The 25,381-nt window shown below is 39.2% G+C and overlaps 1 protein-coding gene across 1 annotated transcript in view; it reads left to right on the top strand.

Annotated features, from left to right (window-relative positions):
• Positions 1 to 25,381, top strand: part of MYO16 (myosin XVI) — a 404,772-nt gene that overhangs the window by 117,777 nt on the left and 261,614 nt on the right. The window contains exons 3-4 of the mRNA XM_075525989.1: positions 18,658 to 18,728; positions 22,684 to 22,827. Coding sequence (XP_075382104.1) covers positions 18,658 to 18,728; positions 22,684 to 22,827 — 215 coding nt within the window. The remainder of the gene's footprint in view (positions 1 to 18,657; positions 18,729 to 22,683; positions 22,828 to 25,381) is intronic.

Raw genomic sequence — 25,381 nt, 5'->3', positions numbered from 1 at the left:
CCTGAAATCTCCGTGGGTTGTTTCAGCTGCGGTTTCTGTTTCTGCACATGCCCAGAACTACCTTGATTTGAAGGCAGTTCTGTACCTGTACCTGTACCAAGTATAGGGAACTAAAGACAAAGCATCCCTCCATTTTGGGTCCCCCCCTGGTTGAGGGATTCACACCAAATGCAATTCATCTGTCTTACCATCAAATGGAATTATAGCTTCCTCCTTTTCTCCATGAAACTGAGGCTGGAGCCGTCACCCACGCATTTTTGCTAGCCTACAGGTTGTACCTGCGGGTTGCTTCGAGAGCTGTTTTGGGTCTGTGCATTTCTCTCTCCCACTGCCTCTTCTCTCCTCTGCTTTCCCCAGCCCCACGCCTCAAGTCTCATGAGCACTGTCCGGCCCGGCATGGCTTTCTCCTGGGGAAAAGGCCCAAGAGGCAACATGAATCCAGATGGTCTTGCTTATAGTATAATAAACTGTAGAAAGTTGACTGCGTAGTCAGCTGTTGTACAAAAACCTTAACGTTGTCATCATCTCTGCTACTGACTGTGTTCTGAAAACAAGAGTATATACTGGACTATTTGCAATCCCATTTGACATGTTTAAGCTCTGAACGTATCAAGACTGAGATACGTGTTTGAACTTAGCAATTCCCATTTAATGTTTTCAGGTGTCTCTAAGTTCACCCTGAAGGATTTGTTGATCACCTCTCTGAAAAGTATGCCTTTTTCTTACTAATTGGCGGAGTTTCTAGAAACTTAGCTTTTAGATTTTTCTTTGAATCATAGATTTCTAAAATGTAGGCACTGAATTGCTTGCTGTGTATGTAGATAAGTCCATTCTTGAACCTTAACCCTATAAATCCAAACGAGAACACATTTCGTTAACTAGAAATCATAGTTTTAAATGTTGCCTCAATTACAAGTGTAAAACATAATGTTTATGAGGAAACCTTTGTAAAAATACATAAATTTTCCCAATAATTTTATTTATTTACTTTTGAACACATTTTCAAAATTCTCAACTGTTTATTTTGGTGGACTATGATATAAAGCTTTTCATCAGTGGGACAAGTCAGTATGTAAATTATTCATGACTTTGCATGATCGGGGTCTAATTCAAAAGGCTTTCACAAACTAAAATGTCAAGAAAAAATAGTCAAAGACCATTACCTCTACACAAGAATCCAGCTTTTTAAGAGTATAATCTGGTCTGAACAGGTAACCTTTATAGACATATATCTGTCCTTTTTTCATTTTAAGCCTATCAAGCTCATTTATAGTTCCATGTTGGTGTTTTTCTCCATAAGATCTTTCTTTCCATGTAATAATAAAAAGTTTTCCACTTTAGCATGCTCTGGCACCCAAAAGCAGCAAGAAACACAAAGATTAATCGCTCACAAATTCACTGTCATGCCAATAAAGGGTCGTTAAGCCATTAATAACCACCAAATTGGCATCTGGCATACTTCCTATTCATTTCAAAGGGGATCCACAGCTGATTTTCCAGCATCATGCAGTGGGATGCAAAGCTATAAATTGGCAGCATTCAGAAGCCTGTTCTCCCAGTGAAAGATGGCAGCCACTGAGTGGCAGGTACTCCTGACATTCCCTGGATATTGTTATGTCACACTGATTAAAAAGAAAGATTGCTGTGATGGCAGAAGACCCTAGTCTATACCTGTGAAATAAAAAATAGCAGTAATAGAATCTTTTCTATGCAATTTGCAGTTGATTTCTTCTTCAGTATATTTATTGTGCTTCAGATTGATTTCAAATAATATTTCAGTACAAAGGGGAAGATTTTCTGTATTCATCTTTCAATATCACTTACTTTAAAATGTTTTCATTTCAATCACAGATTACTCTATCACAGAAATTAAGCTGGTAAACTACAGAAATCAATAGAGAATAACCTTTTCTATGTCTTTTTTTTTTAAAGAACAAACCTTTAAAACAATAATACAGTTCTTTACAAAAAAATCAACTGCACTTTTATTAATTCCTTAAAAATGTTTTCAATTTTTCAATTCAATTTTAGAAGCGTTTTTCCAGCAGGGTATACACTTACATTGTTACACTGGAGGAATATTGTTAAAATGGAATACTTAAGCGTAAGACTAGGAAAAGACCTTATTTTGGGATCCTGCAACATACGGACTTCAATTTATCACTGTCATGTTAATTGCCAGATTGAGAAGAACATTTGTTCAGAGCTTTTGGAAAGTGGAGTTTGTTTGGAGGTTTTGTGAAGTAGAATAACTAAGTGGAGTAACTTCCTCTAGAAGCTCTGAAGGTAGAACTAAATGAATATAGCCAGAGCCACTAAATGTAGCAAATTATGTTTTTAATTGCTAAGTCCTGTCTCCTTGGGCTTTTTCTGTTACTCTGCTCTTTCCTTCTGCCTGAATTGTAGTACCTTTCCCAGTAAAAACACAAATATATCAGAGGCAGAGCCAGGTTTACTTGTATGGTGCCTAGTAGTTTTTCTTCCTCAATAAAAATTCTAAACACAAAGTATATATACTGCTTATTATTTCAGTCATCTTTCTATTCTCTGAGTCATCTTTCTATTCTCTATTGGAGTATTCTTTTTACTCAGTACACTGAGGTATCATCTTAACTCAGTCTGCAAGGCTTTTTAGCTGTTAAAACCTTTTGCACTTCAAGTTGACAGTGAACAAGCTCTATAGCTATGAGAGAGAAATGAATAAAAAGGTTATATGGCATAATGAATAGACAACTGATTTTTCTTGATTGTTGTTATTTGCAGCCATCACAGTAACAGGTTATTACAGTGGAGGAACTGAAGCTTGTAAGAATACAATCAATGAATCTAAGGGAATGGATAATTTAGCTTGTGTTTCTGTGTGAATTGCATCCAAGAATGGAGGTGGGAAGGTGAGTAGTTAAGGTGAAATTGGCAATATTTCTGAATGTCCAGCTTTAAACAAGGATTTTAAGCATATGTAAAAGGTTCAAGGTAGAATTCAGACAGTCAGCCTGGGGCTGCATACTGCTTTCTTACCATGTTTCTTTCCAGTGACTCTCTATTACAGTGTAGCGTATATGTGACCTTGAAGCAGTACACACTGTCATTTTACAGGGCAAACAATGAGGTGGTTGCTGGAGGTAATTTCTCACACCGTGCACTGCTTAGGGTTTTGATTACATTCAGACTCAAAAGGCAAACATGACAGCTGCTGCATTAAATCATTGAGCTAGGGTCTGTGCTCCAGATTTTAGCAATCACAACTATTGTTGGCATATAGTAGTAGTTTTTTCTAGACTTCCACATTTACCTATTCACAGTACAGAAAATATGACTTGAAGTATTCTTAAAGCTGGAAGCATCTGTGTGAAATTTGAACTGCTGCTTTGTTTCTTAGTCTACTAAGGGGGCATCCTATAAGAGGGCACCAGCTATCAAACCTTTTAATAATCGCCATCTGAACTTCACTGGCTTCACTCGGTTCCTATATGGGATGAACGTTGGACTGTTGTTACTTTTAAACCTCTCCCTAAAAATCCTATGGTACAAATATTTGTAATGATACAAGTTGGACAGAAAAGGACAGATGTAAAGTCCAAGTATATATAGTTCTACTGATGCTTGTAGGAGCATTACTTTATTATCCCACTCTTTCTCTGTATACATGATTTTGATTATATACATGTAGGTTCTCCTGGATTAGTCCTCATCTCTTTCTCCATATTGGTAACTTAGGTAACTTTCTCTATTAGTAACTTAGGCACTTCTAGCGCAGGGTTCTTGCTGGCTTCTCCCTGATTTATCAGCTTTATGTGCCAGATACATGTCAGGTGCATAGATTGAGCAAATGAGAAAGTGTGGCATTGCATATCACTTGGGAAGCTTGAACCTTGTAGTTGTAGCTCATCACTGCAGCCCAAACCTACCATGTGGCTCCATATGGACATGGACTCAGTGGTATGACTCAGAACTGAGAGGCACTCTTCTGTCAGATGATGTGTTGGTTGCTCCTTCCCCTTGTTCACATCAAGATTGCTGAATTCATGAAGCTGTAAAATCGATCAGGCTGGAAGAGGTCTCAGGAGGTCTGTAGTCCAACATCATGCTGAATTTTGGAGAGGACTGAGCTAACTAGGGTATTGAACTAAGGCAGCTCTTACTATTGTAGTGCAGGAACAGACTAAGCAAAGCAGAGAGATTCCTATGGGGAACAACTGATAATTCTACTTCAAAGCCAAATTAAACCATCAACTTGTATGTCACTTTTGCTTTCCATAAGCTATGAAAAAGACATGATTATGCCAGGTGCTGTGTGAGTATAATTTTGTCCTCTCCGTGCTGGCCTATAACTGCAGTCCATACTGTGACAGTCCATACCTGTAAAAGCTTAAGTAAAGCATAAGTGAAGCAAAATTTGCTTTGTGGTTTACTGGTTGCCCCAGCTTTGACATGATAGTTTGGCCCTTCTAGACGCTTACTGGTGTCAAAGAAGAGGCATTGAGTATTAAATACGAGGCAGAGGGTCTGTTTCTCCTACATCTCATCCTAGGTTCCCCAGATCCTCAAATGCTTCACTGGTAACCCAGTGTAGGTTCACCCTACATAAGGTTGGTGTGCAGGCTTAGCCATCTGTGAGCTTGGCGATACTGAATGCAGAACTGTTTGTGCTTCAAGTTTGTCTCTGGTTGGAAACTACATTTGGATGAACTGCTATAAATCTGTCGTTTCAGTCCCCTGTGTCCCTGTATGATTTTTGTATTTCAAATACTGAACGTTGAAATCAGGTGAAGTCTACATTGCTGCAATCTTCAGCTGCCCAAGTGTGATAGCCTTAAAGTGGATACATAGAGGTGTTTTTCTTCGCTTATTCTGAGGTGGTTTTAAGAAAGTGGTAGTCACAGGCTTCAAGTTTATGATAGCTCTTTCCTTCTATGCTGGCTTTATACATGTGATCTGTTGTTCTTAGGGTGATTATGTGGTCATTACTGATTTTTCAGGTGTTCTTTGTTGTTGGCATATTCGTAGTGCTGGTGGTTGCTGTCACTGATGTGGGAAAATGAAGGCGTTAGCCAGAATGCACTGAACTTGCAAGCATAGAGAAACAGCTGTAGGATAAGAGTGAGTGGAAGCAGGATGATTTCCAGGAGGCTGAGCTTGCACATTCAGAGCAGCACTGACTGGAGGAGATTATGCGGACCTGTCTGGGCAATTTGCTCTCCTTGCAGGACATCCAGGTCATCCGTCAGCTATCAGGGAGTCTAATAAAGTTTCCAGTATGTGTTATAACAAATTTAATTGAGACAAGACCCTTATTAGTGTCATTAGGACGCTTAAGAGTTGCCTTACTGTTGCACCTTTGTTGTAGTTACTACTGATAGAAGACACCTAGTCTGTGCAAAGAATACCCAGCAGGCAAGTGTGAAGCTAATATTTGGGCCCTTGTCAGAAATGGACAAAGGTTACAAAAGTTGTTGTGTTACATTATGAAATGTGACAAGCCTGCCCTTTGCTAAGCGTGAAAGAATTCCTTGAAGGCTGGGATTTTGGGAGCCAAGATGTGAGAGAAGCTCTAGCTATAACTGTCAGACCCTTCATGTCCCTGCGCTTTGGATGGAAAGAGCTGACTCAAAATTAGAGAAGAATAAAGAAGATTTGGAGACTAGTGGATATAAGCTGCTTGGATTACCACTGGGAAAAGTATAATGCATTTCAAGAATGCAGCAATTCAGCCAAATCAAAGTTTTGGAAAACAAGTAATGAGGAATGAAAACTTCTTTGAGCTAGATGCACAGGCAAGATATAGAACTATACAGAAAAGAGATGTAGCTATTTTCTATAAAGACCTGTGACAACTGACCAAATTGTGAAAAATGTTCATATTTGTTGTTTGTCATGCACAGGCTAATAGAAGGACTTGGTAACCAGCATGTTGCAATCAATGCAATAAGTGCTGAATAGGAGTATAAGGAAATACTTGAAGAGCTTGCCCAAACTGAAGTATTCATGCAGCATGTGTGCTTTTTATATTCATGTTTATATGGGAGACTGATGTGACAGGATCCCATATCCTGCTTTCCCGCAGTGATCCTGGCTGTTTGCATAGCACGGGGTAGTCTCTCCAGACCTCACTGATCAGTCTCTCAGTCAGCTATGCTTAGCAGGTAGCTGAAGAGTAGGAGGAGCTCCACACTGTCTTTCCAGAAGCTCAATTTTCTGGATGTGTCTCTGTGTGGTGATCCCATCCTTGAGCTGACCAGAAAAGCAGACCCTGTTCCATCATCTGCAACAGGAGGATGTGTCTCATGCTGTCCATATGTGCAAGGAGTCATTAGGCTTTGCAAACCTCGTGCTTTATGTTAGGAAAAAACTGAAATTGAGAGGTGTGGGTGCGCATTGTGAAGTGGAAAAGAACCACTAAAAAGTTTAGTGTGTTATTCTCAGTTGGTTTTTGCAAATTGCAAAGGACTGTGACTGAATGCTGATATTGTTGAAAAATAAAAATTATGAGTGTGACATGTATACACCAAAATCCAACTTCTCTCCATTTTGAAACTCTGTAAATGTGAAGAGGGGAACGACTACATGTGTGCACAGTGCTCTACACAGCTCTTCACGTCTCTTGACCATCTCTGAGATGTCTGAAAAAGGGTGCTGGTATCAATAGACTGAAGTGTGTTGATAGTTTGAAATTTACCATACAGCAGAATGTAGCTCAACCAGAAAACGTTTCACAGCACACAAATCCTAATGTGCTAAAAATGATGTATATGGATAAAAAGGATTTTAATCAGAAAAACTTGATTACGTGGACATTCAAAGTGCCAGGGTGGAACAGCAGAGATGTGATTCTGCCCCCATGAAGTCTATGGAAGTGTGAGCGGGACTGGAAGTCCTTCTGGAGGTGATAGTTTGTTAGAATTTAATTAAATATAGGTAAATGCTGTAAGGGCACCACGAGGGCCAGCTGCTCCCTGCAAGTTGGGCCACTGGGAGCGTGGGGGCCTCCCCGGGGCAGGCGGGCAGGGCCTGGCAGCCAGGGCCTGTCCTGCCGCCCCAGCCAGGATCCAGGCAGCCGGGGGGCACCGGGGCAGCCCCAGCCCCGGGCATCAAGGCATCTCCCTGGGGACAGGCCACGGTGGAGCCAGGACATCAACCTGTGGGTAGGGTCAGGATCAGGCCCGGTGGGGGGAACCAGGGCCAGAGACAGCCCTGGGATGGCCAGGCAGGCTGTGGGGACAGGGACGGGCCAAGGCCGGGCCAGGGCATGGGTCTGCAGGTGGGCCTAGCTCGGTGGGGCTTGGGGCCTGTGGCTGGGCAGGGCAGGGCTGTGGGCAGCTGGGCTGTGGTGTCACTAGGGCAGGGCTGACGGCCCCGAAGGGCTGACATGGGGTCCTGGGCCGTGGGCAGGGTGGGGAAGACCCGGGGGTGGGCAGGGCAGGGAGGTCCTCGGTGCTCGCAGGGCCCTGACAACTGCATGGCATCCAACATCCAGTGTTGTGACCCAAACTGGATATAAGTTCTTTAAGCGAAAGGTAGTAGTAAAGAGCATGGTACTGGTTTTGGGGTGCAGGAATTGGCTTCAGGCTTGCTCTCCTAGAACGTCTTAATGAATTAGTGTTCTATTGTGGAATCATCTGAAAGAGAGTTTGAAGTCTGGAGAGGGAAGAAAACAAGGAAAACTAGCAGACTGATTGATGCGATTTGTGAGTAGAAATTTGAGAGCTACCCCATAGGATAAGGGCAAGTATTATTAATGAATGACAGTATATTGTGACCTGGTGGCCACTTCCAGCACCTATTTAATGATAAAATTAGAACACAGATTATTTTAAGGGGAATTGGATTGTAGCCATATTAATCTACAGAGTATCTGCAACACATAAATACCAAATTTGGGAAGGAATTGGCTTGGATTTAGTAGATACAGCAAGGCAGGTGTAAATGAAATCAATAGTAGATACAGCAAGATAGGTGTAAATAAAATCAAAGAAATACATAGGTTGTATTTAGATGATGAAGAAAACTCTTTTAGATAGCAATATCTGCCAAATGAAGCATGCAATATTCCTTATTTGGAACACTTAAAATGATGGGGTTTTTCACAGAATCACAGAATCGTATAGGTTGGAAAAGACCTTTAAGATCATCGAGCCCAACCGTATTTTTTAAATTTAAAAAATTTTTTAAATTTTTAAATTTTTAAAATGCATTTTTAAATGTATCAGTTCTGTATTGTTTGTTTATGTAGTTATAGTTGTCTGTATATTAAAAGTTTGGGGGTATTATATTGATTACGCCCCGTAGTGGCCCTGTATGTGTCATGATTTGCCTAAAAAAGAATTGTATCACTCCAGTCACACTGTTTTAATTTAAATTGTACTGCTGACTCTCACAGGGGTGTCTTTACACCAGTAGGGAGGTACTGGTAGGTAGTAGGTAGTAGGTAGTGAGGTCAGTGCATTTCTCACTAGAGAATCAAGTTATATCAATAAAATATTTGCTTATGCTGGTACAGCTCTGTGCTCATTGGATGTTACACCAGTGCTCTATTTTCTAATTCAGAAATTTTAATTCATATTTTTATGATCCTGTTCCTACCACTGTTCTCGCTGCACGCTCTTTGTATCAGATTTAGCAATTGTGTGGCTGCAGGGGAAGTCAGTTCAGCAAACTGATCCAAGACAGAATGAATCAACCCCTAAAATCAGCAGTTAAATTCTGTCAGCTGTCTAAACTGATTCACCTACCTGTTGCACAGCTGATGGGGCTGATGCAAAGAAAGGAAAGGGAATACGCAGGCGTCTTGGAGCCACTGACATAATTTTGACAGTAGCGTAAGGATACATACAATACCAAATGACACTTGCAAGGTGTGTTTCTAACACAGTTTAAAACTAAGCTAAGATTGAGGTTGCCATTGGTTGCTCCCCTGTCTGTCCTGCTCTGCTTCTGTACTGTCCTTTTGTCCTCCTATCTTTATGCTCATCTTGAAGTGAGTCAGGGGGCTAAACCATCTGGAAGCTGTCTTTCATAAGGTTAGCCTTCAGCTGCTTTAGCTCCCCATACCAGCTCATGGCAGAGTGACGTGTGGCACTGCTGTGCAAGCTTGAGGACAGGAGTGTGTGAATGGAAGCATGAACAGGAGGGAAGCAGCTCCGATTTTGAGAATGTAAACTGTCACAGTTTGCAGCCTGTGAAAGGTGGTGCCTGAGCCACATATGTCAAGTGGTGAGATATTCCTGGAACCAGACATTTCCTTCATAGCTCTGGTCACTCATATGCCACATGCGCGACTGTTTTGGATTAATGCATGGATGGCCAATGTCCCTAGTTTGTTCTATACTGCTTGGTTTAAGTTTGCTTCCGTGTGCACACCCTGGGAATTCCACTATACACACAGAATCTAACAGCCAGTGGTCTACAGCTGGTAATTAGTACCATTTAGCAGCTGCTAAGCAGGATAATAGCCTGTTATCCTTGAAGATCTCTAATACAAATCATAATGACTTGCTTACACGGCTTCTAAACCAGCTGGCATAAACTTGCTCTGCATGGTGTGAGAGTTAAAAGAGGGACTGAATCTTGCTTCATATGGAATATGTCAGCAGTAATTTGATTTATGCCAATTAAGTAATGTTGGCATAGGATCAACATAAATGATGGGTGAAACCGAGGGGGTGTACAGTCTATTCAGCAGAAAATTTGTGTTGTATGCAAATTCTTTAACTTTTACTGTTACACTAGGGAAAAGCATGGGATGGCAATGGTTTTCAAATTAAGCTACTGACCACAGAATTACTTATTTTGCTGATGTGTGTTTTAGTATTTATCATTTAATGACTATAGGATTGGAAAGCTGCAAAGTCTGAAATAAATTTAACATATTTGGTAAAATATTGTAAAGATCTGAAACTTTTCTTCAATTCTACAAACATTTGGCTGTACAATCAGATGTGTCTGTATCAGGAAAGTTAGCATAAAAATTACAGTGGTAATTTTAAGAGCTTTCAAATTGATACATATTTCTAAGGTGAACCCAGTGGGGTGTGAGCCTTTGTAATAACCGACTGTAGCCTGCTGATGATGTTCCTGCTGTTTTTAGTCACCTTTGTCAGGACCTCCAGGAAAACCCACACATGGGAGACAGATAAAATATGTATACAGAATGCAATAGGTGACTTAAATGCTAAGATATTAGGTTCCTTTTTTTTTTCCATCTTTTTAACCTTGAAATAAATAACTTACAAAAGCTAGTTGGAAGTGAAAGCTTTGAGAAAAGCCATATTTGAGTTTACTGTATGATCAACTACTTTCCCCTAAGGTTAATTTTAGAGTATTTATCTTATGGTAAATTTTAAAAAGCTTTGTTTTTACTGTAATTTTATCTCACTAACACAAATTCAGAATTCAGTCAGGTCTGTGCTACTGGTTTTTGATGACACAGCTATTTTGGCCTGGGAAGTAGCTATGCTGGCAAAACCCCTGCTGTGCTATCAGCTATGATGATAGAAGCATTTTTTTTAGCTAAGCATGTGTTATTTTGTGAGGTGGTGTTGAATCATTTTAGCAACAGCTCTGTAATGTATACAGGTCTTAGTTACAGTGAGGTAAAATGACAGCTTTATAAACAAGTAAGACCTTACCACAGCATTTTTCTCCCTGTGACCTGGCCAAAGCTCTAACTCTGGAAGAATTATAATTCAAATTATAATTATAATTCAAAACGGAGGCAAAACAAGGGATCACCACCATCACCTAGTGACCCTGGGCGTGCCCCTTGCAGCAATATCTTTGGTCCATAGAACTGAATGGCTACTTCCAATCTTCTATAAATTACTGCGATTTACACCACTGTTTTTCCACATCGCTCTAGATATCGTCAGTGTACATATTTGCAAGTAAATGGTGTAAATTAGGGTTCTTCTATTTGAAAGAGTAACTATAAAGCAGGAAGGAGGTGGATACTGTGAACTGAAAAAGAAAGAAAAGAAGACTTTAGGAATAAATATCCTACAAAAAAGGAAAAAGAGAGAGAAATCAGATGGAGTTATTAGGTAATGTGACCCACTTATTTTTAAATCTTGTTCCTCTGAAATTATTTCAGAGTCTACACTGCTTTTCCATGTGAATCTGTGTCTTTTCAGAGTCTTAAAAACAGAGATGCTTTGCCTGCCATAACACAACTTAACTCGGGCGTGTCACGTTCGACTGCTGCCCATTGTCACTTTTGTGTAAGGACATAAGTTAATTTGTATCGTAAGATAGACCGTAAGAGGCACACACTAGCACTAAAAGGTGCCTGTAAGGGCACCGTAAGAGGCACACACTAGCATTTTTTAGGCCATTAGATTTGTGGCCTTAATATTTTCCAGTGGAGGCACAGACTGCATTAAATTTCATGTATATAAAAATGAAATGAAAGAGGGGGAATTTGCCTGCAGAAGAAGTTGCCTGCAGCAGTTATTAAATAATTGTAGTCCCCAAACTCATAAATTATTCTGGCTACATCTACAGTGATAGAAATATCTGCCCCACTGAGGGAACTGTGACCCTCCTCACAGATCTCGTTGGAATTTGACTTAGTGTCTGTGTGGCCCAGAGACATAACCATTATTTTTTATGTGGTTTTCCAGTTCAAGGTACCTCAGGCAACAGGAGGGCTGTGCCCTCAGCCTCCAGAGTGACAGGGCATTGGCAGGAAGCTGTCAGTTTTGCTGAATGCCTGGGCATGGACGTATCATAGTTGAGGGTGCAAGGCCTGGTGGGAAAGTAGCAGAAGACTAGGCAGAAAGGAAGGGACCTATCTTCTCATGTGCCTACCTGTGCTGCTTGATATTCGCTCCCACACTGGAGTGATTGAGCCCCTCAACTGCTTCCGAGCCTGGGGTCTGACTGATTTCTGTGCAAAGAGAGCATGGGATAGAACTAAGGTGTGTTTTGATCTGGGCCTAACATTAAAGCTGGGGAGAGGTGTCATCTAGGGCTGTAGGACTACCTCTGTCAGTCTGTTTCATTGGTGGCTTGGTTTATTTCTTTTAAAGGTAATGCTGTGTTGAATGGAGCTCAGGAATCAGCCTGACAATTCACATCACACTTTTAAATGCAGCAGAGAATCAATGGCTCAGTTGCTTTAGGGTCACGGTAATCTGATTCCTGGCTGCCTGAAAAAATTATAAACTGTGGGAGCTCTGCCAGGGAGGATGGAAGTATCAGCCCTATCCTCATCAGTGCTCTGTTCAAACAGTGGACAGTATAGCTTGGATATGCAAGGCTAATGTTCTCAAATTCAGCCAGTATGGAAAAAGTAATTTTCCTCTCTTCATTTCTTCATTCTGTGAATGGCATAACACTTAGCTGTCCAAATGTTGTGCATATTTCCTTTATGGTTTGTGGTCTTTAATCTTTATGCAGCAAAGGTGGGAATTTATTTCCAAGAGTTCTTCAGAAAATGAGAAGATGAGGTTTGAACAAGTTTGACAGATGTTGCCAGTGATCGCTGGAAATATTTCGAGTATGGAAAAAGCAGTAGGATTACAAATCAGTTGTTTGAAAAGCCCATTAAGGGCATGATGGCTCTGAATAACCACTGTCAACTGATGGGTAGAGCTTGCTTTGAAAGAGTGCATCAGCTATTGCATCAGTAATGATGTGGTAACAGTATTGCTACTGTAAATGTGTTTGTTAGGTAAACAAGACAACTTAAAAGAATGATTAAATTGCCAACAGTGGTACTTGGATTTTAAAATTTAATTTTAAACTAATCATAGCAAAGGTGTGAGGTAAATGTTTTTCTAAGATTGCATTAACCAAAAATTGATGACATCTTGCTTGATTTCATTTGCTGTTCTGGTTAAGAATAACTTTCCAGAGACTGGCATTCATCTGTTCTCATATGCTGCTGAGGTGTATAGCAGATCCTCATAAGTACCTTTGGTACAAGCTGAAAGTACAGAGTGACTACTGAGGAATAAGAAAAGAGTACTAAAGAGGCATGAAGGTGGCAAGAATTCTGAGTGGCACATCTATACAGAGTTTAAGATGCCAGCGTTGGACCAAAGGTCTGACTATGGAAGGAGTAAAGGGCAAAATATGACATTCCTTAACTGGTGGAAGTGGAAGGGGTGGAAGTATGCTATTTCTCTTCCTTCAGTGGTTTAATTTCATGGTCAGTTTATGCCCAAACTGCTTTCAGCTGTTGCTGAAAGTGGTGGCTACCTCATTCTCCCTATTCGTAGCCATTACCCAGTGCCACATTCCCAGATTGTTGATCTAGTTGAAAACTAATCTTTGCCTTGTGCCAGCGAGAGGCAAGTGGCAGAAACATGCAGCCTGAGGCAGGAGGGGAATGGAATAATCCATTCCAGCAACAGCATGGTCTTAGCTAGGCTTCTGCAGTAAGTCATGTTTCTGCACATAATGAACAAGTAAAGCCTTCCAGCTAGAGTTATTCCGGCTAAACTAAAGAGAACAAAAATAGATGTTAACAGGAACAAAGTTTACACTAGCTAGCTGCTACTCCCCAGAGGAACGATTAATAGAAACATATACTGGTACTCTATATCCAGCACAGCAGATGGCCAACGGTTAAGTTTTACATATGTTAGGCACTTTTTTTGTCTTTTCTGTTACTACTAAAACTGGGTTTGCTGTGAATGCAACATTGCCCAGCTCCTAAGTTTGCATTACCATCAGTAGCTGATCACTGGTGAGTTATTGATAGCCCTGGGCCCTCTGAATTAACCTTCCAGGCTCTGCTGTCACTTCAGATCTGTACTCCTTTTGTCTGCAGCATATAAGGTCATAGATTATTGCTGTATATATCAAAATTCTTAACACATTACACGGCACAGTTATACAAAGCTAAACAAAACTAAAATGTGTTAGGTAATTGTCACCTTGTCATTAGCCAGTTGCTGTAACAGCTAAAAAAGTTAAAACAAAACTCCAAGCAAGCCAAGACAAGCGCAGATGAAGTAAGCCTTAACAGCCCTAGTACCGCATGCGAAGTTAGTACAAGACGTGTGGCTGGTAACAGGCACGGCAATACTGTCTTTGCTGGATTATAAGGCTACATAATAAGTCACAATCTAGTCAATACAGTCAATGGAGTGTGGAAAGCTATTCAGCTCACTGGAATCATTTAGTTAAAATTGTAACATCAGGCATATGTAAAAAGCTATCTTGATTATTATCTTTCTTTACTGCTGAGACTTTATAACTTCAACGCTTTCTAAAACACCTTTATTAGATAGGAAATTAGGTGCAAAATTCTGCTTTAAGTAGTTGATAATTTTGTGTGTCAAATCTGAAAGACATCAGAGAATGGATGGACCTGTTTATACACACAAAGAAAGGGTTTGAGAGTTTACTGAAAATTTTAATCTCAGGTTTTTTTCAAGTGAATGTCAGCTTCCTGCCTTAAAGCCTGTTTGCAGTCTCCTCATCTTTTCTGGAGACTTCTCTTCCATGAAAGATTACAAAAAAACCCAAGTTTTAAAAGAAAGTCTTGTGAAAATTTCCTTAAAAATTGCATTAATTAAGAGATATATAGCATTTCTGGAATATAGTTATCTATGATTTTCTGTCCTCATTAGGGCAATTCATCCCAAATTACTAGCAGTAACTAGAGTAGTTCTATCAAAAGGAAAAAATGAAAATAAGTTGATTTTTCTACTGACCAGTAAAGTCTTAAGTGAATGACCTAAGTGAGTTGCATACTTGGGAGGGGGATTTTGCTTTTGTGATCTTCTTTTCTTTATTTTCTTTTTTATTGTGTTTTGCAGGGGGGATGAATTCAAGGAAAGAGGAATGTTTTTACTTGTCTTTATATGCAGAGGAATGTAGCACATAATCCTGATTCAGAACAAAGACTCTTGCCTGTTTGAAGGGAGAGTTTGCATATCTTGCCCTGGTAGTCTTTGTGACATGAATTTTCTGAAGCACTGATTATGCTACATGTGATAATGAGGAAAAATAAACCAGACAAAGAAAAGAACTACAGAGCTTTTATCCACTTACCCTAATTTTTTGTATGTGACTTGACCATTTGTTTATGGTCATAATTATTTAATATTCTACTTTAAGATTGCAGTTTACTTATTAATTCTTTATACTGTAATCTTGGTCTACTTTGCTGGGGGGAAAAAAAGCAAGGCAAAACCAGTCATTCTTATGAATTTCAATCTCAGATCTAGAAATGGTCTGTCATTTTCTGGTTTCAACAGCAAGGTGTTGCTAAATGGATCTGTAAAGGCATTACTTCATTTTGCATAGCTTCTCTATAAGAACCAAGTCTTTGGGGGCTTGATGGAAGGAAGAGATTCAATAAATTGTCCATATTTTCTATACCCAAGTAGAAGCTTGGTGTATACCAAGCTCTTGTCTATAACCAAGCTCTTTCTGTCACTTGGTTACTATTTTAGGCTCCAGATGAAATTCTTGTGGAATATTTTTAGAAATGCAGTTTCCCAACCCTCTGACCTTCCCGTATGTGACCTTCTCTCCTGCCAAAAGAGAGAGGTCTTCATCCTCTGTCTTTGCTTGGAAGGACCTACCCAAGAGCCAGTTTTGGTGATGCCAAGACTCTTGATGATTGAGTTCACCTCAATGACCCAACAAGAAACTCTGCATTTTATTTTTGCTGGGGTTATTTTGTGCCATTAGAGTCAGTTCCCAGATGCAGAAGTAGCCAGAGGTAAATGATGTGTCAGTCCTTTTGCGAATGGGGGAACGGAACAGACCCTTTTGGTTGACTGCTTAATTGGATTATCCCATCTTGTAGAAACACAGACTGAGGATGTTATTTCATTATCAGCCTTAGTCAATGTAAGACTTCTGCCACCAAAACGCAGTGTGCTTCTCTGCCTCCACAGAATGTGTGCATTTGTATCCTCTGTGCTGGTGCTTATGGAGCTATGCGGTCAGCCACATTGATGGGGCTGAAAACTAAGTCTGCCAGGAGAAAGAGAAAAGAAAAGAAAAAACAAAGAAGAGACTTACTGGTCCAGTTGAATGTGCAGCTGCATAGGTGGGGAGAGCTGGCACAAGGGAAGAGTGGGCCATGCAGTGGATAACATGCCTTCCCCCTTTTGACAGCAGTGCAGTCTGTGAGAATACACCACAAAGATGGTGTTTTCAAAGAATTATATGCTCTCATTGATGTCATCAGTTAAAACCTCCTTGAGAACAGAATTATAGCAGTTTAATAATTTCTGCAAATCACACTTTTAAGGACTATCTGCCTTAATTCCCATATTTGCAAATGAGACTATCATTGCAGGTGGAACCAAGCCATAGTTCACATTTTTAACCTACACAGAGAGTCCCTAAGAAAGAACGCTACATAAAAGCTCTGTATTAAGTGGCTGAGAGACTGAAATGGGTGGAGTTTATTTTTTTTACCCTGAAAAGCAGGGATGGAGGAAGGGGAACAACTTGGAGTGTTAATTTGTTCAGGTGAAATCCTGATGGGATTGGCAGAGTGAAATTACTTTCGGAGCCTTAAGAAATCTTCTGTGATATGGAATTCGTATTTTCTGGCCTGCAAAAGAAACGGCATAACATAGGAACATTGAAAATATTAAATCTAGAGGAGGATATAGTTGCACATCTATTTAAAGAGGGAGGATTTACAATAATGTCTTTATTCACTAAAACCTGAGGTAGAGGAAGCATCTCCATATGTGGTCAGCAATTTAGGTATTAAATGAAGGAAGGAACTTAGTTCTGAACCTTTAATTTTAATCGTTTCTGTCTAGATGAGGACAATTTTGTACTTCAGTATTGGATTTGTGGATCTGAGAACAGGAAGAAATACATTGCTTTTTGTCATTCATCCATGTCGTTCCTCCAAGGTTATGAAAATTTGTAAATTTTTCTCCACCCTCCCACTCTGCTTCAGTGCTTTTCATCTTGCTTGGCAGTTGTTGTACAGTTCATTTATTCCATGTTACTTAATGTTCCACTTCTACTTCTGGCGGACATGCTGGGGACAACAGTGACTCCTAATAGCAGTTACCTTTCAAAGTGGCATTTGCCAGAACATAGAAGTCTTCTATAGTTATATAAATTAAATGAAGCAAAACCTTTGGTGAGGAGAAATAGGTACCATGGAACTATTCATAAAATACAAATTTATAGAATGGTTTGAACTGATGTTTGATTTTCAAAGTTTAAAAAAGAGCAAAAGATTAAATGGATTTGTATAACTATTATAAATAACGGTCCAATATACCAATATTTATTATGTGTGAAGTATTTAGTAATGATGATGCCCAGTCTTTTACTTTAATTTTACAGGCTTGCAACCATTTAGCCAAATTTTCTTTCTTAGGCTGAATTTTTCTAGGGCATCTGGTCAAAAATGATTCAACACTTTCAGAAAACATTGCTTGTGTAAATTGACAATATTTTAAAAGAAAAATGACCCCTTTCAGATAGGTCAACTGAATGTTTGAATACTGTAAGAAGTTTAAATGTACAGTGAAAATGGAGTTGCAAGATATTCTAGGGAGAAAGAAAACACATTAAAAAATGCATGTATAAGGAGGAGATGGTGTACATGAGTCTCTTCGCAGATTCACAGAAGTTAGAAGAGCCTTGAGACAAATTTATGGCCCTCCTGTAAGACAGACACTGCAGTGGAATGGATTTCTGGGGTACTCAGAACTTAAAATTTCTTTGCAGACCTTTGCGCAACTCCATCCAGGAATCTTAACTAGGAATTAAAACCAGGATTTCCAGATGATGGAGGCAGAGCCAGCTGTGTTCCTACACAGGGAACATTATTGGCAGTTATTCTCCTGGAGGGAGGCCTTTTAGAAGGGTTCTTCATACCAGTTTAGTGAAGACAGGGTTGCAGTGCTGGTGTGGATTCCCTGATAACATCTGGCATTATTACTGTGCAATTCTGTTCCAGGAATGAACACTGGTAGCATAAATTAGTCAATGCTTTGATTCCGAGTGAAAAGGTTATAAAGGCAATAAAGACCATGGGGAAAAAGTGCTGAATTTTCACACTTGAGTGAACACCAATATGAAGGGTTGTGGTTTTCCTTGCGTTTATAAGTCTTGTTTTCATTTCAAAGGGATTTGATACATGTAACTGGGAGTGGAGTTTGACTACGAATATAATTTTAAGAATTATGCTGCGTCAGTGATCTGACAATGCAATGGAAAGGTTAAATTGAGTGCAGATCGTTTAGCTTTGTCATGATGATTAATTTCATGTGATGTAAGTTATGGACACTAGTTTCAATTATTTACTGAAAAAGCCAACAAATCTCATGGGAAGTCTGCAGAGTAAAATAAAACCAGTTGACTGTGATTTTGTTCCCAAATGAACTAATCAGGTGATTGTGACCTTGAGACAGGGTCTCTCTTCTAGCTCTCCCCTCCCCTCTCCTACGTACAGAGCTGACATGCTCATCTGTCCGCTTGAGAAGTCCTTGATACTGTTCATATTTAACATCATTATCAAAGGTCCTTTGCTTCCAGGCTTAGCCATTAAAATAGATGAGATGGGAAATGCTGACATAATAGTTTTGCAAATGTTATCCGTGAGGTTTGCATATATTATTAAATCTCTTAATGAAGATGATGAATCAACCTATTAACAGCTCAGAATTAGGTATATTGCTGCATTAATTCTTGTTCGTCTTTTCTTTGATATTTCAGTGCTACGGCTACTGAAGGATGGTGCTGACCCTCATACACTTGTTTCCTCAGGAGGCTCCTTGCTCCATCTGGTAAGAGTGATTGAAGATTAGTGTTAGTGACTGTGGCCAAATATGGTGGGATACTGAGTAGCAGATTGGACATATTAACAAAAAGAAAGGCTTAGCAATAATTTTTTATCTACACTGCCCTCCACGGTGGTTATGATTGCATCCAGCTATGCGTGTGAAATAAATGGTCGTTTTCAACTTGCTTACAAAAGGATGGATCATGTCATAGGAATGGTAACTAACAAAGTAGAATGAAATGTTTTATTTATAAATTATCTGTGCAGTAAGAAAGAACAAAGGGAATACTGCTTGATTCCGAAGGTAGAATTATATGGTTCAGAGATTCACACGTCCTATAGGAAAAACACCATGATGTAACATTTTTCCTTTTGTTTTTGTGCATATTTTCTTGCACCAATTTCCTACATGTGGATATTTAACACATTTTCTGCATTTAGTTTATAATTATTTGCACAGCAATTTATATTAAGTAACTGAAAGATAAAAGGAAAACAATTTGTATACAATGACCAAAAGAGAAGCAAGATGTAAGGGCATGTAGAAGAAGGACTGACAGGCAGACAGAAGGAAAATACTGCAGAGGTAAACTTTTGGCTTTGCTGAAGCCAATGGAAAAACTCATCATAAATTCCTAAGTCTTATGATCCTTTACTTTGGTCTGTGATGCTTCAGTTGCAGACATGCTTTCTATTCTATGTGAAACTGTTTTAAGATGTTTGGATCCAACTTTGTTGCACAATGCTGCTAAAATAAATGTGATTTCACAAATACAAGGGCATAACAGATCTAGTGAAAAGTCTGCTGGCAGAGTGTTTCATTTTAGAACAGTTGGATTAAGTTTCTCAGAGTATATACGCAAAATAGAGTGATTTTTTGACAAAAAAAAGGATCCTATGATATTACTGGACTCCAGCACACCTGCAACCATGCTCTTGCAGGATGTAGCATTTCCCTTATGTAATTAATCTGTATTTTCCATCTTCCATGGCCATGCTGCTTATCAAGGACTTTGGAATAGAAGCCTAGGTAAGGGAAGGGTGCAGTAATGAGTTGGAACAGAGAAAATTTAAGTTCTCTTTTCTCTCCTCCAACTATTTGCCTGCTGCAAATGTGCTCAATCACTCTTAAAAATGCAGCCCATATGAGATGTTATCTTTGGGATTCCCAAAATTGAAACATCCCAAATCTTATCCTGTGCTGAAAGACCTAGGAGACAATCTTTATCTTCAGTGTGGCTGATGGCATTTTAAAACAGAAGAGAGCAAAATCCATCTTTAGGGATTTTAGGTTGCTTTGTCTAGTTCAGCTGATGCACACTTTTTAACTGCAGATAAGATCTGCAGTTGAACTGTGCCTTTTTAGGTTTCTTGATCTTCTGCATCACGCCCCAATTCACTGTCACAAGCAGTATCTCACCAGTGGTGTCTGCTGCTTCACAGGCGCACATATGCTTCAGAAGCAGGGAAAACTTCCTGCAGTAAGAAATTTTCAATAGAGAACTGTGTGTAACCTACTTCCTCAGTTTAGTCAGAGTTACTTGTAAGTACTCATAATTCATTTACAGGAAAATGCTGGTCCTATTGGAGATAGGGGCAAACCTGATTTCAATGAAACTTCGATTTGACCCCGATTTGGGAGGAATACAGATAGGAGAAGAGAGTCATGATACAGGGAAATGGATAAGCCAAGTTTATTTTCCAGCAAGAACTCAGTATAGTAATTTAGTATGCATCTTTATTATATTTTTAAATGTACTCAGATCCATTCTAAGTGCTAGTTTTACCACTATAATTCTATGTAAGCTGCTTTCTCCAAAGGGGAGCCTGATCAGTGTTTATTCTTTCCAGTTGTAGGGTAAATGTTTTTATTCCAGAATGAATGGAAAACATATTTATCTTCATATTTTACTTAAAACCTGATTCATTATATAATTCCTTTTTCTTTTTCCATTTCTGTTAACTTCCAAAATGTGATGTATTTCTAAAAAAAATCAAATGTGACACTCAATACAGATTCTGTTGCTCTCTGTAGACAGTATCCCAATATGGTTGAATCTTAGGGAAGCCATAGGAGCTTCAACGGTATTCGCTGAACTCTCATTAGACTCCATGAGAGAAGTACCAAAAAAGAGAGTACTTGCCTCAGTTGTCCATTCACTGGGAAGCACAGAGTGATATATCAATTCACGCAGGCAACCACCCAACCTGCCCTAGTAACAAAGTATATGCGTGCCAATTTTCTCCTGGAACTTTGACTGAGATTGCCCAATTCTTCACAAAATCCATTACACAAGAATCAAGGAGCAGTGGCAATTAAATTGCTGCTACAAATCTAGGCTGTTTTCAAACTGGTAACTAATGACAAGAGGCTCTATATCTACTATTAATACAGAAAATGGCTCAGTGACATCTGTCATTTGTTTTGTATGGAAGCTCTCTAGAAATTTTTTTGCTTAACAATGCCTTGAAAATGTGATTAGTATTAGATTATTTTGATCTGTATTATAAAATGTCTTATCTCTGATTTGTTAAAATTTGAACATTGAACAGCTCAATGTAAGTTATACTACTGATACAATGAATGATACTGATGCAACAAAACAAAACTTCTGTCTGTTTCTAGATCTGTCAGATAACTTACAAGCTAAAGGAAATACATCAGAACTTAATTTCTGTTCTATAACTTAATGATCAGTATGCTTGGAAATCATGTAAAGCAGGACTGCTTTTTAACCTCATAGAGTTTAATTTTCATCTTCCAAGTTACCTATATTTATGATTGCAGTAGTACATGCGGCTCCTACATTCAGCTGAATATCTCAGCTATGTCTTGACTTCACAGGGGAATCTAGTTAAGTGCTTTTCCTTCTTCCCCTTTTCTTCCAGTGTCCTGGCTTCCATGCCAAATTAATACACGTTAGCAAACTGGATGCCATGGTGTGGTTCCACATGCGATACAGACATAACAAATTGTTTAACCCTCACTTGCAAATTATCTGCGGATTTCACTACTCTCAGTGAATATGTGTGCTTTTTGGGACAGAGAAATATTACACAGCTTTAAATATTTTAAGAGGCATAGATATTAAGCATTGTATTCAAAGCATCTAAGTATCTAATATAGAAAAGTAGTCTCCCTGTAGCCTCTTTCCAGTGGGGAAAGAGAGAGGATCCTTCTCTAAAGAGTTACTGAAATTGTATGTTAGGCCAGCGTTAGGATCTTAAGTTAGGTTGCCCTGATTATCTTTTAAAGTATTATCCATAAGCACATCCATAAAAAGTCACAGATGAGACAGAAGAGTAAGCTCAAAACGATGGCTAAGCCAGTTTCTTCTTCTCTGCCAAAATTAGTGACCTCCATCATCAAAACAAAACAAAGTATACAAACACACACACACACACATATGCAGCCTCCCTCCCTGCCCTCAACACACCCTTAGCGTGCAGAGTATTTGTCTGCCAGAGATACTTGAAAAGGAATCCGTATAGTTAGTGGATTGGAAATAGGAGTGGGTATGGAGAGCCGTGTATTATTGCTATGAACTGCACAGAAGGCCGAAGTTCATGGATGTGCGGACATGTCTATGTGTGGGGGTACGTACACTTAGATGCCACTACTCGTGATGTGATCATCACGCACTGATGCCTGTGCACTGATTTGGAATGACAATATTGAACAGAAACAAAGCTTAATCTTCACTGTAGATTTCAGGAGATTTCATATAGTGCTTTTTCACAGGGAATAAGGGATTCTGTGAATCACGCACATGGAACTTGTAGTCTCTACAAAACTATTTCTATAGAATCATCAGCTGTTGTCCCCTACAAACACAGCAGTTTAGCTACAGTGCGTCATCTGCTCAATTTAAATGTTAAATAGAGCAAAAATTGTATGTAATAAGTTCAGTTGTACACTGAATAAGACACCATCCCTAATCTGCTCTTCTTTCTTCTAGTGTGCCCGCTACGATAATGCATTTGCTGCAGAAATTCTAATTGACAGAGGAGTAAATGTAAATCATCAAGATGAGGATTTTTGGACATCAATGCATGTAGCCTGTGCATGTGATAATCCTGATATTGTCCTGCTACTACTACTAGTAAGTAAAGCAATCCAATGCATTGTGTGCTTGAAAAGGAAACAGAATGTAACACCATAAGGTCTGCAACTGCTGTATGAATGCAATGTATTACTACGAATCATATCAATGAAAGCATATTTTGTGTTTGTTTGTATCTTGACATTGTTTTGGTGCTCAGGATTTTTAGAAAGCATATAGTGAAGCATGTTTAGGCCTTCAACAAGAATACAGTATAAACATTGATGTCAAGTCTCTCCTGTCTCTTCCCTGTGGTCAGGAGCTTATATCTCTGATAAGCACTCAGTCTCAAATGGGGTATTCAGAAAATTTATTTTCTCTTCTCCTTGTCACTTTCTGTTAAGGATTGCATTCACAGACAATCTTATCAAAAACTCCTTAAAAGCAAGTATTCACTCAGTTACACTCAGTATTCATAAAGAAGTGTTTGTGTACATGGTCAAAATGAGACCAATTTAATATTTATATAACCAACTTTGAGTTTTTGAAGCAGAGTTTACCCAATATAGTAATAGATATGGCATTCAGCCTTTGCAGAGAACAGCTTTGTTCATGTTGTGCTTCCATTCCTAGGATCACAGCCTCTAGTTTTACACCGGGATATTAATGCAGCTCTTTCTCCCAGTTCGTTTTATATTGGTCTTTAAAACAGTAGTGCAGAATCAGTTCACATTCTGACTTATGGTTTTCTAATCCATTTGTATAATTTTAAAATTTTATGTTTTTAATAGGTTGTTGCAAGTAGATCAGCATTTTTTAGCATACTTGTAATGTTATTTCAATGTTACAGGTAAAATGAAGGGAAAAATATTTTTAAAGACTTTCTACTTGATAATAGGTTTCATGAAATCACTTTGGGAGATTGTCTAGTCCAATCCCCCTGCTCACAGCAGAGCCAGCTACAGCAGCTTGCCCAGGAACATATCTCCAAGGATGGAAAGTCCACAAACTCACTGGGCAACCTGCACAGAAAAAAAAGGTTTTTATTAGGTTTAAACAGAATTTCCTGTGTTTCAGTTTGTGCCTATTGTCTTTCGTCCTTTCACTGAGCACCACTGAGAAGAGTCTGGCTCCGTCTTCTTTACTCCCCTCATCAAGTATTTACACACATTGGTGAGACCTGCCTAAGCCTTCTCTTCTCAAGGCTGAAGAGTTGCAGCTCCCTCAACCCCTCCTTGTACGACAGATGCTCCAGTCCCTTCATCATCTTTGTAGCCCCTTTGCAGGACTCACTCCAATATGTCCATGTCTTTCTTTTACTGGGGAGCCTGCAACTGGTGCCTCAACAGTGGTGGGCTCTCACCAGTGCATAGGGTTGCTGGTAATGCAGTCCAAGAAATCTATGGCCCTCTTTGCTGCAAGGGCACATTGTTGGCCCATGCTCAACTTGCTGCCCTCCAGGTCCTAGTCCCCAAAGTATTTTGTGTGGGAAGCTGTCTGGATAGACAGTAGGAAATACTAAAGAAAAGAGTATAGCCTAAATTTTGTCCTTCAAAATAGTTAGCTGTCTAAGATAATCTTGTAGGGAAATATCTGTCTCTGCTTGAAGGTAATAGCTGGGAACACTGTTCTGGGTCTGTATGTGTACACTAGGTTAGTGACGGGAAGCGGGGCTTTTAACCAGTGTGATACTGATTAGAGCCATCTTGGGCTTTTGAGGACTTGAGTCCAAATGTCTCCTCTTCTAGAAAAAACTCAGATCAATGTCTGTTTTCTCCCAGAAGACTAGGCTGTTAGATAGATTTCATAATGTAGTTATTTTCTTAGGAATGCTTTGGTGCTTAATTGTTAATGCTAAAGCATAATCAGCAGGTTAAGTAGCATCCGCAGGGATTAATGTGATAGTTCACACCTTAGAGCTATTGTTTCAGGCTTTCTTGGTTACATGTGAGCTTTCTGAAATATACAGATATTCTCCCATATAGCATATACACTTTATTTTATAAAAAACAGCATAAATAGTGTCCTATCCTAAATTAGAAAATAAATGAAAAATATTTTTTTTTATTCAGTTCAGAATTAGTGATACCTTCCCTTTCCTTCATCTCAGTTCTGAATTCCTAAGTTTCAACCTTTATTTGAAATCAGAACAGGCAACTCTTGAAGGTTTCCCTGTATAGGCTCTAGTTGCATCACACCAAATTGGAAAGAATTTCTGGAGAGATTCTTCCCCAAAAATGTTGTGTCCCTCATAAACATGTGACGTGCTTTTGAATTGCTATGGCAACTTTAATGAAACAAAGGTTCTTTTGGTGGTTGTTTTGTGTTTTTTTAATAACCTAAGACTCATTGCATTTCGAACCTCATAAGTCAAAGCCATCATGTTGAGTTATACTTCGTGGCATCTATGAGTGTGCTGTATTCAATTAGAGTGGTACCACAAGCAAATAGTCTCCAGTAGTCTTCAGTAGTAGAGGGGATAATCTTCTGATTTTCTTCAGCATAGTGAGTTATAGTAGTATGATTTTGAGTTAATGACTTTGCTAACTATAATGTAATGCCATGTATCTGAAAGAAGTCTGTGGCTACTATCTGACCTTCTGTAAATGGCATG

The sequence above is a fragment of the Mycteria americana genome, chromosome 1 (assembly GCF_035582795.1).
Source record: "Mycteria americana isolate JAX WOST 10 ecotype Jacksonville Zoo and Gardens chromosome 1, USCA_MyAme_1.0, whole genome shotgun sequence".
In the NCBI taxonomy this organism is placed as follows: domain Eukaryota; kingdom Metazoa; phylum Chordata; class Aves; order Ciconiiformes; family Ciconiidae; genus Mycteria; species Mycteria americana.
The sequence above is the reverse complement of the archived record's forward strand: the minus strand, read 5'-3'. Positions and strand labels throughout refer to the sequence as shown.